This window comes from Capra hircus, chromosome 10, assembly GCF_001704415.2.
Source record: "Capra hircus breed San Clemente chromosome 10, ASM170441v1, whole genome shotgun sequence".
Lineage (NCBI taxonomy): Eukaryota > Metazoa > Chordata > Mammalia > Artiodactyla > Bovidae > Capra > Capra hircus.
Genome location: NC_030817.1, coordinates 37,493,075 through 37,507,745, shown reverse-complemented (window position 1 = coordinate 37,507,745; position 14,671 = coordinate 37,493,075). Strand labels below are relative to the sequence as shown.

At 35.0% G+C, this 14,671-nt stretch overlaps 1 protein-coding gene across 4 annotated transcripts in view; it reads right to left on the bottom strand.

The window, feature by feature from the left end:
* Window positions 1-14,671, bottom strand: part of DDHD1 (DDHD domain containing 1) — a 71,110-nt gene that overhangs the window by 13,700 nt on the left and 42,739 nt on the right. For all 4 annotated transcript variants that reach the window (XM_005685830.3, XM_018054129.1, XM_005685829.3 and 1 more), the window contains 3 exons: window positions 7,606-7,868; window positions 5,927-6,002; window positions 992-1,141 (listed from right to left, as the gene is read on the bottom strand). In XM_005685830.3, coding sequence (XP_005685887.2) covers window positions 992-1,141; window positions 5,927-6,002; window positions 7,606-7,868 — 489 coding nt within the window. The remainder of the gene's footprint in view (window positions 1-991; window positions 1,142-5,926; window positions 6,003-7,605; window positions 7,869-14,671) is intronic.

Here is a 14,671-nt window from a genome sequence, read left to right as displayed (position 1 = left end):
ATCTATTACACTTGATAAGTTCATATTTTTAAAATATTTTTCTTTGGTTAGTTTAGGGATTAGGAAGTAAAATACCTTAAAGATGTTCTGTTTATATTGTATTTGTAGAATGAAAGCATAATGTAAAAATACTATCCAGTTAATGGATCCAGTTAATCCATTTTTGCATTCTCTCTGATATGAGAATGCAAAAATCCAAAATGTTGTAATTCTACCAGTCTAAAATAAATTCTTCCACTTTTCCATGTTTAATACACAGTATTTAAATATTCTCAATTTTAAGAGGATCTACCACACACATTTCAATGTTGCAACATGCTTTAGAGAACAAAGTATTTAAAGTGGGATTTTAAAATTTTATGGCTACTACATTATTGGAATTACAACTGGTTAAGGTTTGAAAGTTCAGAAGACTCCTGTCCTTTGGATTAACTGGATCCATTAGCTGGATAGTATTTTTACATTATGCTTTCATTCTATAAATATAACATAAACAGGACATCTTTAAGGTATTTTACTTCCTAATCCCTAAACTAACCAAAGAAAAATATTTTAAAAATATGAACTTATCAAGTGTAATAGATAAAGCATACCTTGGAGATATTGCATGCTTGCTTCCCGATCACTGCAATAAAGTGAATCCACAATTTTTTGGTTTCCCAATGCATATAAAAGTTAAGTTTCCACTATACTTAAAGGTCTATTAAATATGCCACAACATTATGTCTAAATAGCAAAATATATACCTTAATTAAAAATTAATGCCGTTGGAAAAATGGTATCAATAGACTTACTCAATGCAGGGTTGCCACAAAACTTGTTTATAAAAAATAAACAAACAAAACTGCATTATCTGTTAAGTGCAATAAAATAAGAGATGTCTGTAAATGAATACTTTCTCATCAATTCAGCAGTACCTTGCAAGGTCTCTTACAGATTCTCTTAGGAAAAATTTAATACTGAGACACAGATATCCATATTTACAACTCACCACTGGATCTGTTGGATGAAAAATGTTTAGTAATCGGTTACAAATCTCTCTGGGCAAAATATGGTCTTGACTTCCAGTGTTTCCTGGGCGGATGCCACGCAATGCCAGAAAAACTGCTAGTGGGGATCCCATACAGAAGAAATTTTCAACCTACAATGATAAAGTCACCCAAAATTTAAAAAATGGTGAACTGTTTTTCAAAGAATTTGGACATAATTAATGGTAAAGTACAAATAATAAAATTATCTCCAAATATATATCATTTTAAATGAGTTGTATCTAGATTATATTTGCATTACTTATTAAATATATAACAACCATTAATTATTTTAAACTATCCAGGAGCAGCTTCAGTACCTTTAAATCTAATAGGAAATGAAGAATGAGAATAAGGAGAAGGAAGACTTATTACGCTACTATTTTGTGTAAAGTAATAGTAGGTATTCTGAAACATATATAGACCAATAAGGCTGAGCTTCTACACCCAAGAGTTTATAATCCTGCGGAGGAGACAGAGTAAAATGGTGCATAATAGAGGGAAAGTGTGCTACAGGTGAGTAGATAAAGGATGTGCACTGGCCATAAGAGATGAAGAGGATTTCCAAAGTTGGGGTTGGGATACACTGGGGCTGGAAAGATAATCCATACTGACAGAACCACATGAACTAAAGCAGAGGCAGGAAAGAACCTGGCATAGTTTAGAGGAGAGAAACAATCTGATAAGGTTGAAGACTGGCTATGGGGAAAATGTAACTGGAATGAGAAATGTACAGAACCTTGACTGTTTGACTAAGAAAACAGGGCATAATTTATTTTACATGTAGTGAAAGAGAACAGGATTTGGCTGTTTTAGGTGGTGAGCAAATCTCGTAGTAGCTTCTGAATGAACTGGAAAATTAAGAGGCTAGAAGACTTTGGAGACAAGTTAGGAAACTACTGAAAGAGGTTAGGCAAAAGACAATCTGAACCTAGGAGGACAAGTTGTTCCATTCAAAAATGGAAATTTGAGAGATTAAGATAGAATCAACATGATTATTTGAATGGAGATAGGGATAAAGAAGGAGTCAGAGGCAATTGGTAAGATTTGGGTCTGATTGTCTGGGAAGATATTAGTTAACCTATTAACTGTAACAGGAAACTCTAAGTAAACCATGTTTTTGTTCATAATTAGTTTGAGGTATCTGTAACATACCTAATAGGTAACTGAGAATTTAGGATAGGAGATACAGAATTGAATATGTCATCATCTAAGTCTATGCGTCACCATCACAGAAGTGATGTATAACACTGAGAGAATGGATAAAACTGCTTAGGAATCACATAGAATAAAATGGCTTTAGACAGAATTACAAGGAACGTCTGCATCTGATGAGTAGGTAAAACTATAGAAGAGAGGGTTAAAGAAGAAACAGAAACAGGATAATGCAGCAGCATGGAAGTCAAGGGAGGAGAGGGCTTCAAGAAAAAGAAGGTAGTCATTAGTATTGGATTACATGGAGAAGGCGATGGCACCCCACTCCAGTACTCTTGCCTGGAAAATCCCATGGATGGAGGAGCCTGGTGGGCCGCAGTCCATGGGGTTGCCAAGAGTCGGACATGACTGAGTGACTTCCCTTTCACTTTTCACTTTCATGCACTGGGGAAGGAAATGGCAACCCACTCCAGTGTTTTTGCCTGGAGAATCCCAGGGACGGGGGAGCCTGGTGGGCTGCCGTCTATGGGGTCACACAGAGTCGGACACGACTGAAGTGACTTAGCAGCAGCAGCACAAACAGAACATGACAGCTTTCCCTCCTAAACCCACTTTACCTCTCTCATATGTTCCATATCTTGATTCAAGATATCACAAATTCATTTCTCCCTCTTATCTCTAACATCTAAGAAGTCATTTCAACAGATACTAACATTTCACTTCATCACTTCTCCTCTGGACTATACTGTAACAGTGTCCCTGCCTCCAATCTTACACACATTTAATCTCTTCCCATGCCCTTGGAGATTTTTTTCCAAGGAAAAAAAAATTTATGAATGAATATATATTTTGAAATGGTAGCTTTAAGCTAAATAAAGTTTAAGAAATTTTTGTTTTTAAAGAATGGAGTAACTTAAAGATGTTTGAAGGCTGAAGAACTGCATTAAGAAAAATTAAAAATATAAGAAAAAGCATCTGGAATAATAGTGACAGGGATGAAGGCACCAATTCTGAAAGGATTACTCTCCTTACTTCTTCTATAAACTGAGAAAAGAATAAAAGATAAAGATACAAAAATAGTTACGATAGAAGAGAAAGCTCTGTAAATCCTTTCTGCTTGATATACACATGCATGTGTGCACACACACGTACACCCCAGCAAAATGGTTTATACATTGGTCAGGCACTTCATAAACGTCTGGTAACTTGCTAAACCCATGGATTAAACAACTTTGCTTAGTTTATGATTGATGCAGTTTGGTTGACAAACACAAAGGAATTACTTATCTCTCCAGTAAGAGTAATGATTGCTTTAGTGTTACCTACAGCTGTCCAAAGAATTTTGTGGGTCAAGAAATGCTTTAGACATTTAGTCTAAGTACTCTGTCTAGAGATCAATGAATAGAGGAATTCAGAGATGTTAAGTAATCTGGCTAATATTACATAACTAGCTAGTGGCAAAGCCTCATGATCACAACCGAAGTCTTCTACTCTCCAGACCAATGTTTGTTGATACTTCTTTTGCTCTTTTTAAAGTTCAGTGGTCACATGTGACAAGTCTAATATTTTATTCTGAAAGCAAAGCCATCTGTCAGTTAACAGGCATATAAGACTTCTGTTTCTTTTAGAACTCTGGAATTCTAAATAAATTTGCCAATTATTACATATTCCTTTTTGTGCGTGCATGCTAAGTCATTTGTGTCTGACTCTTTGCAACCCCATGGACTGTAGCCTGCCAGGCTCTCCTATCCATGGGATTCTCCAGGCATGAATACTGGAGTGGGTGGCCATTTCGTTCTCTAGGGGGTTTTCCTGACCCAGAGATCAAACCATCATCTCTTACATCTCCTGCATTGGCAGATGGGTTCTTTACCACTAGTGCCACCTGGGAATTTTAAATTTCAGTTATCTATATATTTTTCTCTATAAGTAATTATATAATTAAAAATTCCTATTATTAGACTACATAACCATGTATTAGAAAGATATACCAACTATAGGGTGTCGACTTAAAAAAACATGCAACAGGAAAGTTGTGAGTTAGGTTTTATTTGGGGCAATATGAGGACTGCATCCTGGGAGACAGCACCTCAGGTAGCTCTGAGAAACTGTTCCAAAGGTGCAGGCGGGAAGGTCAGTATATATGTGATTTTGGTAAAGGAGGAATACATGCAATCAAGCATATATTTTTCCAGAAGGTTTCTGCTAGTCATGAGGAACAGTCTTCACTATGAATGATTTTAGTGTTTTTAAAGACATGAGGAGATACAAGAATTGTGCTCATAAAATTGGAAAATACCTAGCTATCTGAAGACCTGTCCTGCCAGTCTTCCTAACCCCCCTCCCCCGAACTGTCCCCCGCTTTCCACCCCGAACTCCTTTCAGGGGGCTGCTGAAGGTTAGCAGCTGCAGCAGCACATGATTTAATCCTTACGGAGGCAGATGGCAAGTGCCAATTTGTGGTTGACAAGGGCATAAATTCTAGTAAGGTGATAATTGAATTTCGAGATTCTAATATACATAGTGGATCATAGTCAACAAAACCCAGGACATGAAATAGAAGAGTTTATTTTTTCTATCAGAACAATTCTACATATTTAACATTGATTATATATAATAATGGTGGTAGATATGGAATTCAAATTCCAGGTGGGGGTGACTCCAAAGACCATGCTTTTATGGGTTTTGAATGTATCTTATAACTTTATTATACGGCTTGTAAATGTTTAAGTTAAAAAAAAAACTTTAGAAGTCAGAGAAATAGATTGAATAAGTATGTCGGCATCATTCTAGCATGTAGCATGTATGTTAAGTTCCTATGATAAAAGAAACAGGTATCAAGAAGAGATAACACAGTACACTAGACATGTGCATATATTCAACTGGAAATGAGTATTAGGAGACTTTTGCCATGCTCCATTTAACACTGCAAATAAGCTGTTATTCAGCTATAAAGCTGTGTCCTTTCCAATAGGCCAATGTCAATGTCTCTGCTACTTTTTATTCTTTAAACCACTGCTAAGACAGATCTATTCTGATGCTCAAAAACCCTGAAAAGCTTTCCACTCTCCCATCAAATCTAAGTTCTCTTCCTCCTTTCCCACAGCCCCCATGCCCCGCATCCTGTATATTCTAGCTGAACTGGTTTGCTCACCTTGCTCCAAACTAACTGCATCACATGCACATCTTGTGCTTCGGTCACGCCCTTCAGCTGACACGCCAGCTTTCCATCCGTGGAATCATCACTGATATACTTCCAGCTATTTTTCTTACCATATACAACTAGTTGGTCACAAAAATTTAATTTTAAATACTAGATATTTCCCAGATCTGTCTCTATTTTTGGATGTTGGGTTATATCCCTTCACAACTTTGTTTATGCTGCTTCTTTTAAGAACAGAGCATTTCTTCTTTCCTCTACTTGGCAATATCCAATTTACAGAGATTAAGTACAAATGTCATTCATTTATAAACCTTTATAGGCAAAATTAAACCTCCTTCTTGTGCCTATATTTTATTCTGTGTAATAGCCCCAGTAATGCCGTGTTATGTATTTTGAGTCCTGTCCATTCTTTTCTTAGTAGAATCTAAAAACCAGCAGGGTCCAACACACTGTAAGGGTTCAAAAAAAGACTCACTTCAAAGAATAATTAGGATTTCATTTGATCCCTAACGTCATGCTTCAAATGATGCTTGAAAAAAAATTGAGATAAACAATGAAAATCTGATCTGTCTTTCCTTACCTTAAATTTTAAGGCAGGTGTTTGTGTCATAGATGATGCTTTCAATCCATGTAGCCGTTCTTCAATTTCTCGCAGCCTAGGGAGGAGTATGAGATTACATACACGTTCATATTCATAATTTCATAAGTATAAGATGCTCACTAGTTCACTAAGCATAAAGAAATCACCCAATTCCTCAAATAAATCCTTGACAGTATTTAATAAATGAACTTGCTGTAGTACAGAAAGTCTATAAAAGTTTATGAAATAATTAGTAAAAGTACCCTATTCTTCCAATACATGCTGTTAATATGTTTTTTTGGGGGGGATCTTTAGTAAAATGTGAGGCACATACAAGCATATACACACTTTAAAAAAACCACACCAAATGTTCATACCACACCCTTTTCTATGGCTTTCCTTTTTCTACAGTTAATAGTGAATCTTAGCAATCTTTTCACTTCATTGCCTCCTAACCTACCTTCAGTCTTTATAACAACTGTTTAATTGCCCAGCATATAGATGAACCCAGTTTAGCCTTTCTCTGTTGATGAACACGGGTTATTTTAACTTTTTCCTAATGCAATGTTCTGTATGTACTTACATTTAATAAACAATGGAACAAACTTAAGAAGGTTCAGTTCATTTTCTAAACCTTTTAAAAACATTTTACTTGAATTTGTCTAAAATATAGCATTACAAAAACAAAAAACAAACAAAAAATACAGTGCTAAAGTTTGCAACATGACATTTTCTTTCAAAACTATTAGCTATTTTGATATTATAAAAGTTATGTATTTTCCCTATGGTACTTGTTAATAAAATTCTAATGAAATCCTTAGACAATTTCTGTACGACGAAAATAAATTCAATGCTTCCTGAGTAAAAGTTTAGGTTAACTAAATTGGCTGTTTTATATAATGCTATCAAAATGAGTGACTTTTCACAGATTTATTAGAGTCAACTGAATGATCATCAAGAGAACAAGAGCATGTAATTAGAGATGAAGATAGGAATGTAGCAAAGAATTAAAAGACAGTATCAGGCATATTCTAGGATTAACAGAATCAGGGGCTTATTAACTTATAATCTTGAGTGCGTCTGATACAATAGTATATATATTTAGTATTTTTTTAAGAAAATATTCTAACACATTAACAGTTCTCACATGAGATTATGCATGATTTTTATACTCATCTTTCTACCTGATTTACGTTTTATATTTTGTTCAATTAACCTACCTAACCAGTTGTATCAGAAGAAAAAAATAGATAATGCATCCAACTAAAAAAGATGGAAAGGATGTAAATGATTAAATAATTATAAAATCTGTCTAAAATATATTTGCCAAGAAAAAAGGGCTTTAAAATTATTTTCACAATACTAACAAAGGTGGAGGCCCATCAGATTCTACACAGTGACTCAGCATGGAATAAGTTTTAGATTTCATTTCTAATTAACTGTGAAGAAAAAAAGAAGCAAAAAGAGGAAGATGGTAATTTTATGCTACAGGAAAACACATGTAATTAGTACCAAAATTAATAGTCTCTTGCTTGATTAGGCATATTATTCAATAATCTTTGAATATTCTATTCTGTACCCTAAACAATGTATTTTTTTCTTTATTATGAAAAATCTGAAGTTTTCTACTAAGAAGTCCAGTGATTCCATGTTTAATTTCTTTTTAAGATATTTTTTACCGTCGTTTTGTTATATAGAGTTCATCAAGAAGATGGCGTTCTTCGTAGCTCATCCATCGTTCATCAGGCAACTCTTCTTCCTTCTGCAGCAACTGTTCATAGAGTCGAACTGGATTCCAGCCAGTCATTATGTCATAAGTGATCACACATCCCAAGGAATGTGACACTATTGAGACTTTACCCCCTTTTTCCTCAAAGTTTGGATTCCGGGAACAGAAAAGGGAATATAATCGATTGAGCTCTTGCTGAAGGCCTTTAACTAGCTGTTTGAAATAAGAAAACATCAAATTAGAATAATCACTTCTATAAAGGTTTCTAAACTCAAATAGGCTAAGAAAGAAAAATGTATTACTAGCCAAATATATCTAGGTTATTAAAATTAACTCAGCTGCTTCAGAACCATGTCAGACTCTTTGCGATCCCATGGACTATACAGTCATGGAATTCTCCAGGCCAGAATACTGGAGTGGGTAGCCTTTCCCTTTTCCAGAGGATCTTCCCAATGTAAAGATATACATAATATTATAATCCATAGCAACACTAAAGAACAAAGACAGATGTTACCCACACAGATTCTTTCAGTCCTTAAACCCACTACTTAAGCCAACAGTTTCATGCATTAAAAAAAAAAGTTCCATGCAGATTCTAGTAAGATTTCCAAAAAGCCTCTGGATATCTTTTCTTCATTGTAATGGACTTATATGCTATTCTAAAGTCTTGTACCTTGTACTTTTTAAGCTGCAGTAAGTTTAGGAAAAGAATATCTGAGTTTATGATAACAGGGTTACTAACATATTGTATATGCAACATATTATACACATTATTACTTTCTGCATTTAGATAAGAGTAATGTAATGAAAGGTCACTGTATGACTAAGGAAAATGGTTACGTTGATGTACTTGATATTCCAAAATTCCCATTATATCGGTAATATAAAGTATTTTAAAATACTTTTAAAAAGTTCCATTTTAAAAAAGTAGGAATTTTTTAAGGTTTAGAAGTTAATAATGTGTAAAGTATCTTAGCCATTTTTCTTTATAAAACTGCTTTCTTTGGAAATTTAGCTTTAATAAATATTACTGAAGTATTCTACGAAGTGAGAAGAACAAGGTTCTTTTGTTACTCAAATTCATTCATGCAGGGCCCTGACCGGATTTTTAAGGTAGTCCTCTTCTCTTCCTATCACTGCTTACTACTATTTGGTTATAAACTTCCTGATACTCAATTTCTCATTTCAGTTCTTTTTAGTAAGTCAGATGTTATTCAGACATACAAACATTAATTATTAATTGCTTCCATACACTGTTATTTTGTTTCAGGAGACAAGTTGCCTCCATTTGGTTCACTGAATATTCTTTAGCAGAATCAAACTGGAAATTATTTGAGCATTCATGCTTGGCTGGGTTGGCAGTCACATGAATGAAGGTGCAATGTTCTTGTTGCTAACCTCACAGACCTCTACTGTACAATACTGAGGTCCTTGTTAAAGCTGCTGAAACCATGTACGTGGTCTGGAGGGCTTGTTAAATAGATTGCTAGGCTCCATCCTAGAGTTTCAGATTCAGCAGTTCTGGGGACCACACATTAGTGGTAAAGGCATATAAAAATATCCCAAGACATGGGCTGTAGGTAATTCTAGTCAACAGTTTAAAAATTAGGCAGTATGATGTGAAAGTACATGCTTTGTTCAAAGGGAGCTATAATGTAATGCTTTGGACTTGGCTTTGATAAGAATATGAACCAACTCTTAAAACTTTGCAATTTTCTTAATTTATAATCTACATGAAGGGAGGTATTGAAAAAGCTGATTTTTCAATAAAATACATTTCTTTAAAACAACATTTGTTGATAGTGTTTACTTTTGAAGGGCTCGATTTTAAAACTCCTATCATGAAGTCTAGAAACACTAAAAGATAAATACCTTGGTACTTTGGCAAAAGATAACCCAATCTTTTTGTTTTTTTTAAAATACCACCCCATTAAAATTAAATAGTAAAAAATGGAAAAGATCTACCATTTCCTCTACCAGTGATTAACCTATTTCATATTTTAAAAATTTAAAGTATCACTTATTATACCAAAAACTTCCTTAATCTAGCAATCATAAAAATTAAATATCCAACAAAGAGAAAGTCTTATTCAACACTAAAGTATTTCACCATGGACTGAAACAGAGAATGTATAGTTTCTGAAGAGCTGATGTTTTCATCTGTTTTAATAATCTTCTATGTGACTAGAAATAATTTTTGTGTTTCCTTATTAGAACGTATCTAGATATAGAAGAACTTCAAATCTCTGTCTGCAGCTTACACATATAGGAACATTTGTGGTCAATATATTACGATTTTGAAAGACAACTTTTAGTGCAAAACAGCCATGCACTACCTCTAAAGGTCTTTATAAATCATCCACTCAGCAGCAAAAGAAGAAATTCACCTTGATGTTATATCTAAAAAGTCTACTCTAATTAGGGTTTGTTTTTCCCCTTCTCCTTTCTGATCCATTTATATTTCTCCAGCTAGGATTCCTTTGTGACCAACTATATTCATTTGGGATATCTGAACCAAGATTAATGATATACCCTATTATCTTAATTTTATTAACTCTACAATATTATCTAATCAATTTAGCTAACCTCTCACACAGAGAAAGCATTAGATGGCTCTTCCAAAGTTTAAAACAGTTTCTAATTTTCATAACCATTGCTCAAAAATTAAAATTTATCAAGAAAGTCAACCAAAAAGGAAAAAAATCCAGAAGTTTCAAGAGAGATTCTGAACACCTAAAATATGGCTGTAGAACATAGTCATTTGTCCTTCTCTCTCCTTCAGGAAATTTTAATGAGAAAAAGTAATTTAGAGTTTTAGTCATATACATCTATTAAACAATTTTCAAATAGCAATGGCAAGATAGGACCATGACAATTCTCTTTTTAGCTCTTCATTTTTAAAAAGCTGTTGAAAAGTGAGTTCTGTTGCACAAAAGAGGTAACAGTTCTCTCTGGAGTTTCCATGTTACTTTATTTAGGGTTGAAGAATATAGCTAAAAGCTCTTGAACGATGTCTTGATAGACTGTAGTTCCTTTAAAAAAACAAAAACAAAAACCAAAAACTGGTCCTCAGAAAGTATGACCTGAGAAGTACTGTTCAGTATATAAAAATTTTCCCCAAAGCACAACTTTTTAGTGCACAATCACTAATTAGGGTCCTCCCATGAGCACTGAAGAAATCTGAGTGAAAAGTGGCCTCAGAGATGATTTAATTCAAACTCCTGTGAAGATAAAAGTCCCTTCAATAACACCCGTGTAAAGGGATAAAGAGCTCAGCATCCACCTCAGTGAGTACCTTTATCCAGAGCCAGTCACTTCTACTAAAAAAGAAAAATTTTCCCCCCAGTTTTATCAAGATATAATTGAGATATACATTATGTGAGTTTTAGGTGTACAATGTAAATGATTTGACATATACTGTGAAATGATTACACAGTAAGTTTAGTTAAAATCTATCAGCTTACATTATCTACAATTTTTTTCCTTATAACACGTCTGTATTTTTAAGGCAGCTTTAGTTATTATACAGTTCTTCATTGAATAATCAAACATGTTCCTTTCCGTATTTTCAATTCACAGATCCTTATTTTACTTTCTAGAATTAACAGAGTAAATCTATTCCTTTTTTTAAATGGTAGCCCTTGAAATACATAAAGACAGATATATACTTACTTACAACTTGAAAATCTAAGCGCAAAGAATTGTACTGGAAACTATATCATAATATCTTTGATCCTCAAGACAATCTTTGTGTACTAAGTCGCTTCAGTTGTGTCTGACTCTTTGTGACCCTATGGACCATAGCCCACCAGGCTCTCCTGTCCATGGGATGCTCCAGGCAAGAATACTGGAGTGGGTTGTCATGCCCTCCTCCTGGGGATCTTCCTGACCCAGGGATCTAACCCGTTTCTCCTGCACTGCAGATGAATTCTTTACTGCTGAGCCATGGGGGAAGCCCCATGACAATCTTTATCAATTGTGTAGTTTATGTCCATTTTAAGTAAGGAAGCTGAGAAATTGAGAAATTTTATTTAAGCTAGTTAAGTGGCAGATTTTAAAACCGCATCTATTGACTACAAAGGCTGAGAGGAAGAGGAAAAAGGCTCTTATGCCTATCAAATAAACCTAACAAGGCTCATTCACCAGACAGGCCTTAATCCTACAGAATCGCTGATGGCTGTTATTTGTCATTACTTCCCTTAGGAAACATATACTATTGAAAAATAATTTAGTCTAGATATTATCTAACACCGAGGAGTGAAAGTTGCTCAGTCGTGTCTGACTCTTTGCGACCCCATGGACCAAACAGTTCCTGGAATTCTCCAGGCCAGAATGCTGGAGTGGGTAGCCTTTCCCTTCTCCAGGAGATCTTCCCAAACCAGGGATTGAACCCAGGTCTCCTGCATTGCAGGTGGATTCTTTACCAGCTGAGCTATCAGGGAAGCTCTGCCTAACGCCAACCTTGTGCTAAATGAACTCTGATTTGCAGAATCAGCTTTCCTTTTTAAAGAATAAGAACAATTTTTGCCCACTTTTCACTAAGTCTTATTTTCTTTCATTCTTCACAATGACTTAAGCAATGTTTGTCAAACTTTTCTGATGGTATCACCTGCGGAACTGTCAACAACACAAATTCCCAGGCTCTATCTCAGACCCACTGAGTCAGGATCTCCAGAGAAGGAACCAGCGAAAGTATTTTTTTAGTTTCTTTTTCATAACTTTTCATTTGGGAGTAATTTCAAATTTATAAAATGCTGCAAAATAAAAAAAGTACAAAGATCTTTCATAGGCTTTATGAAAGATTCACCTAATGTGAACATTTTTCTATCTGCCTTATCATTTCTTCTGTTTCTATTAACACACACAGAACTTTTTTGTGACCCATTAAGGACATGTTATTGGAGAAGGAAATGGCAACCCATTCCAGTGTTCTTGCCTGGAGAATCCCAGGGACAGGGGAGCCTGGTGGGCTGCCGTCTATTGGGTCACACAGAGTCGGACGCGACTGAAGTGACTTAGCAGCAGCAGCAAGGACATGTTACGTATTTCATGGTCTTTTACCCCTAAATACTCCAGTGTATATTTCCTAAGACTTCCATAAGCACATTGCTATTATCAACTTTATAATTCACATTCATATATTTCATCAATCTAGTCCCATTCAGATTTTGTCAGTTGATCTAATAATATCCTTTGTAGCGTTTCCTCTGATCCAGTACAGTATATAGTTTAGTATGAGAAGTTAACTATCATGTCTCTCTAATCTTCTCTATCTGAAACATTTTCCACAGCCATTCTTTTCCTTATCATATTAACATTTAAAAATAATACAGTCTCAATTCCGACTTTTAAATTAAAACTTCCTCATTTTACATTTGTCTGACATTTCCTCCTAATTGGAATGCTATATAAATTATTCTGTGTTCTCTGGACGTCCCTTAGAAACAACCCATAAAGGTGTTGCTTGATTTTTCCACTGTATAGCTTTATTTTTTTTTAAAGCCATTCCATTTTTTTCTTTAATTATGGTTTTATTCTAATGAAAGTCAACCAAGATTTTAACCCAGGGAGTGATTTAGTTAGTGCTATTTAAAGATCTTTTTCCCCCTTGGTTGTGCAGCATGTGAGATCTTAAGTTCCCCAACCAGGGATTAAATCCATGTCCCTTATAGAGGAAACATGGAGTCTTAACCACAAAACTGCCAGGCAAGTCCTTCATTATTTTTAAACTAAAAGCAGTCAAGAGAATACACTTTAAGACTATGCAAATACGCTGTTTTGCATCAAACAACTGCCCTCATTTTAGCATTCACTGATGACTCCTGCCCAGTCCTCCCCTGCCTGATCCTACCATGATGGCTGCAAAATGAGACCTTCCCAACTCCAGCTTTCCTTCCACACTTATTAGTAAGCACTGGGCATTCTACTGTAAGCAAAGACCGCTCTTCTTCCCAATTTGTTTATCTATTTATAAGCGAGATAAGGACTTACAAATTTTTCAATGATTTAAAATTCTTAAGTACATTAACCTTATTATAATTCTATAAAATATACTAATAGTTCCTTACAATAAGTAATAGCTGTTTAGTTGCTAAGTCGTGTCTGACTCTTTGTGACCCCATGGACTGTAGAGCCCACCAGGCTCCTCTGTCCATGGGTTTCTCCAGGCAAGAAGACTGGAGGGGTTGCTGTTTCCTTCTCATTGAACCCAAGTCACCTGCATTGCGGGTGGATTCTTTATCACTGAACCACCTGGGAAGCCTACAATAAGTAATAATATTTACTTAATTATTTTGGTGTTCAAACTCTTCCACATTTGGTCAGTGGGATCTGCTTCTTTAAGTCATTCTGTGTCCACGCATCTTGCCTCATTCTTTTGAGCAGTTTTCCACCTTCTGTCAAAACAAGTTCTTCCAGCTTTGACTTGAACCTATCCTGCCCTAGTCCTGGAAGCCATTTTCCCAAGAAACTCTACTTTTTCTTAGTGGGGAGTAACAGTACTAGGCAAAGATTTGGGTGCTAGGTGTGTTCATTAAGTTGGGGTGTCTGCTTCTTAGTCTTTTCAGTGGACAGAGGTAGGAAATACATGCACATATATATATATATATGCATAAATATATATATATGTTTAAACATGTATGCTTAAATATATAGATGTCATCCACATACACCCACTTCTTTTCAAAGTCATAAATTCATATTAATATCCTTAACTCCAATGCCCCCCATGGGGGTATTTTTAACAGGCACCAGAAGTGACTGTTCTAACTAGATATGTTTCAGAAACACTGCTGAAGATTGCTGATGAATCTCAGACACAAGTTCTCAGTGCTTTTCCATTAAATTCAACTGGATCAAAAAACCAACTAATTTAAAGCCCTGGGTGTTCTCCTTCCATTTCACTTACATTAGCTTACATCAGTTTCCTTCTACCAAATATCTGTTTTACTCAATTCCATTCTGAGGAGAATATATTTGAAGATACAAGAGAAAAATAAAAAGTGATCACTTTCTCA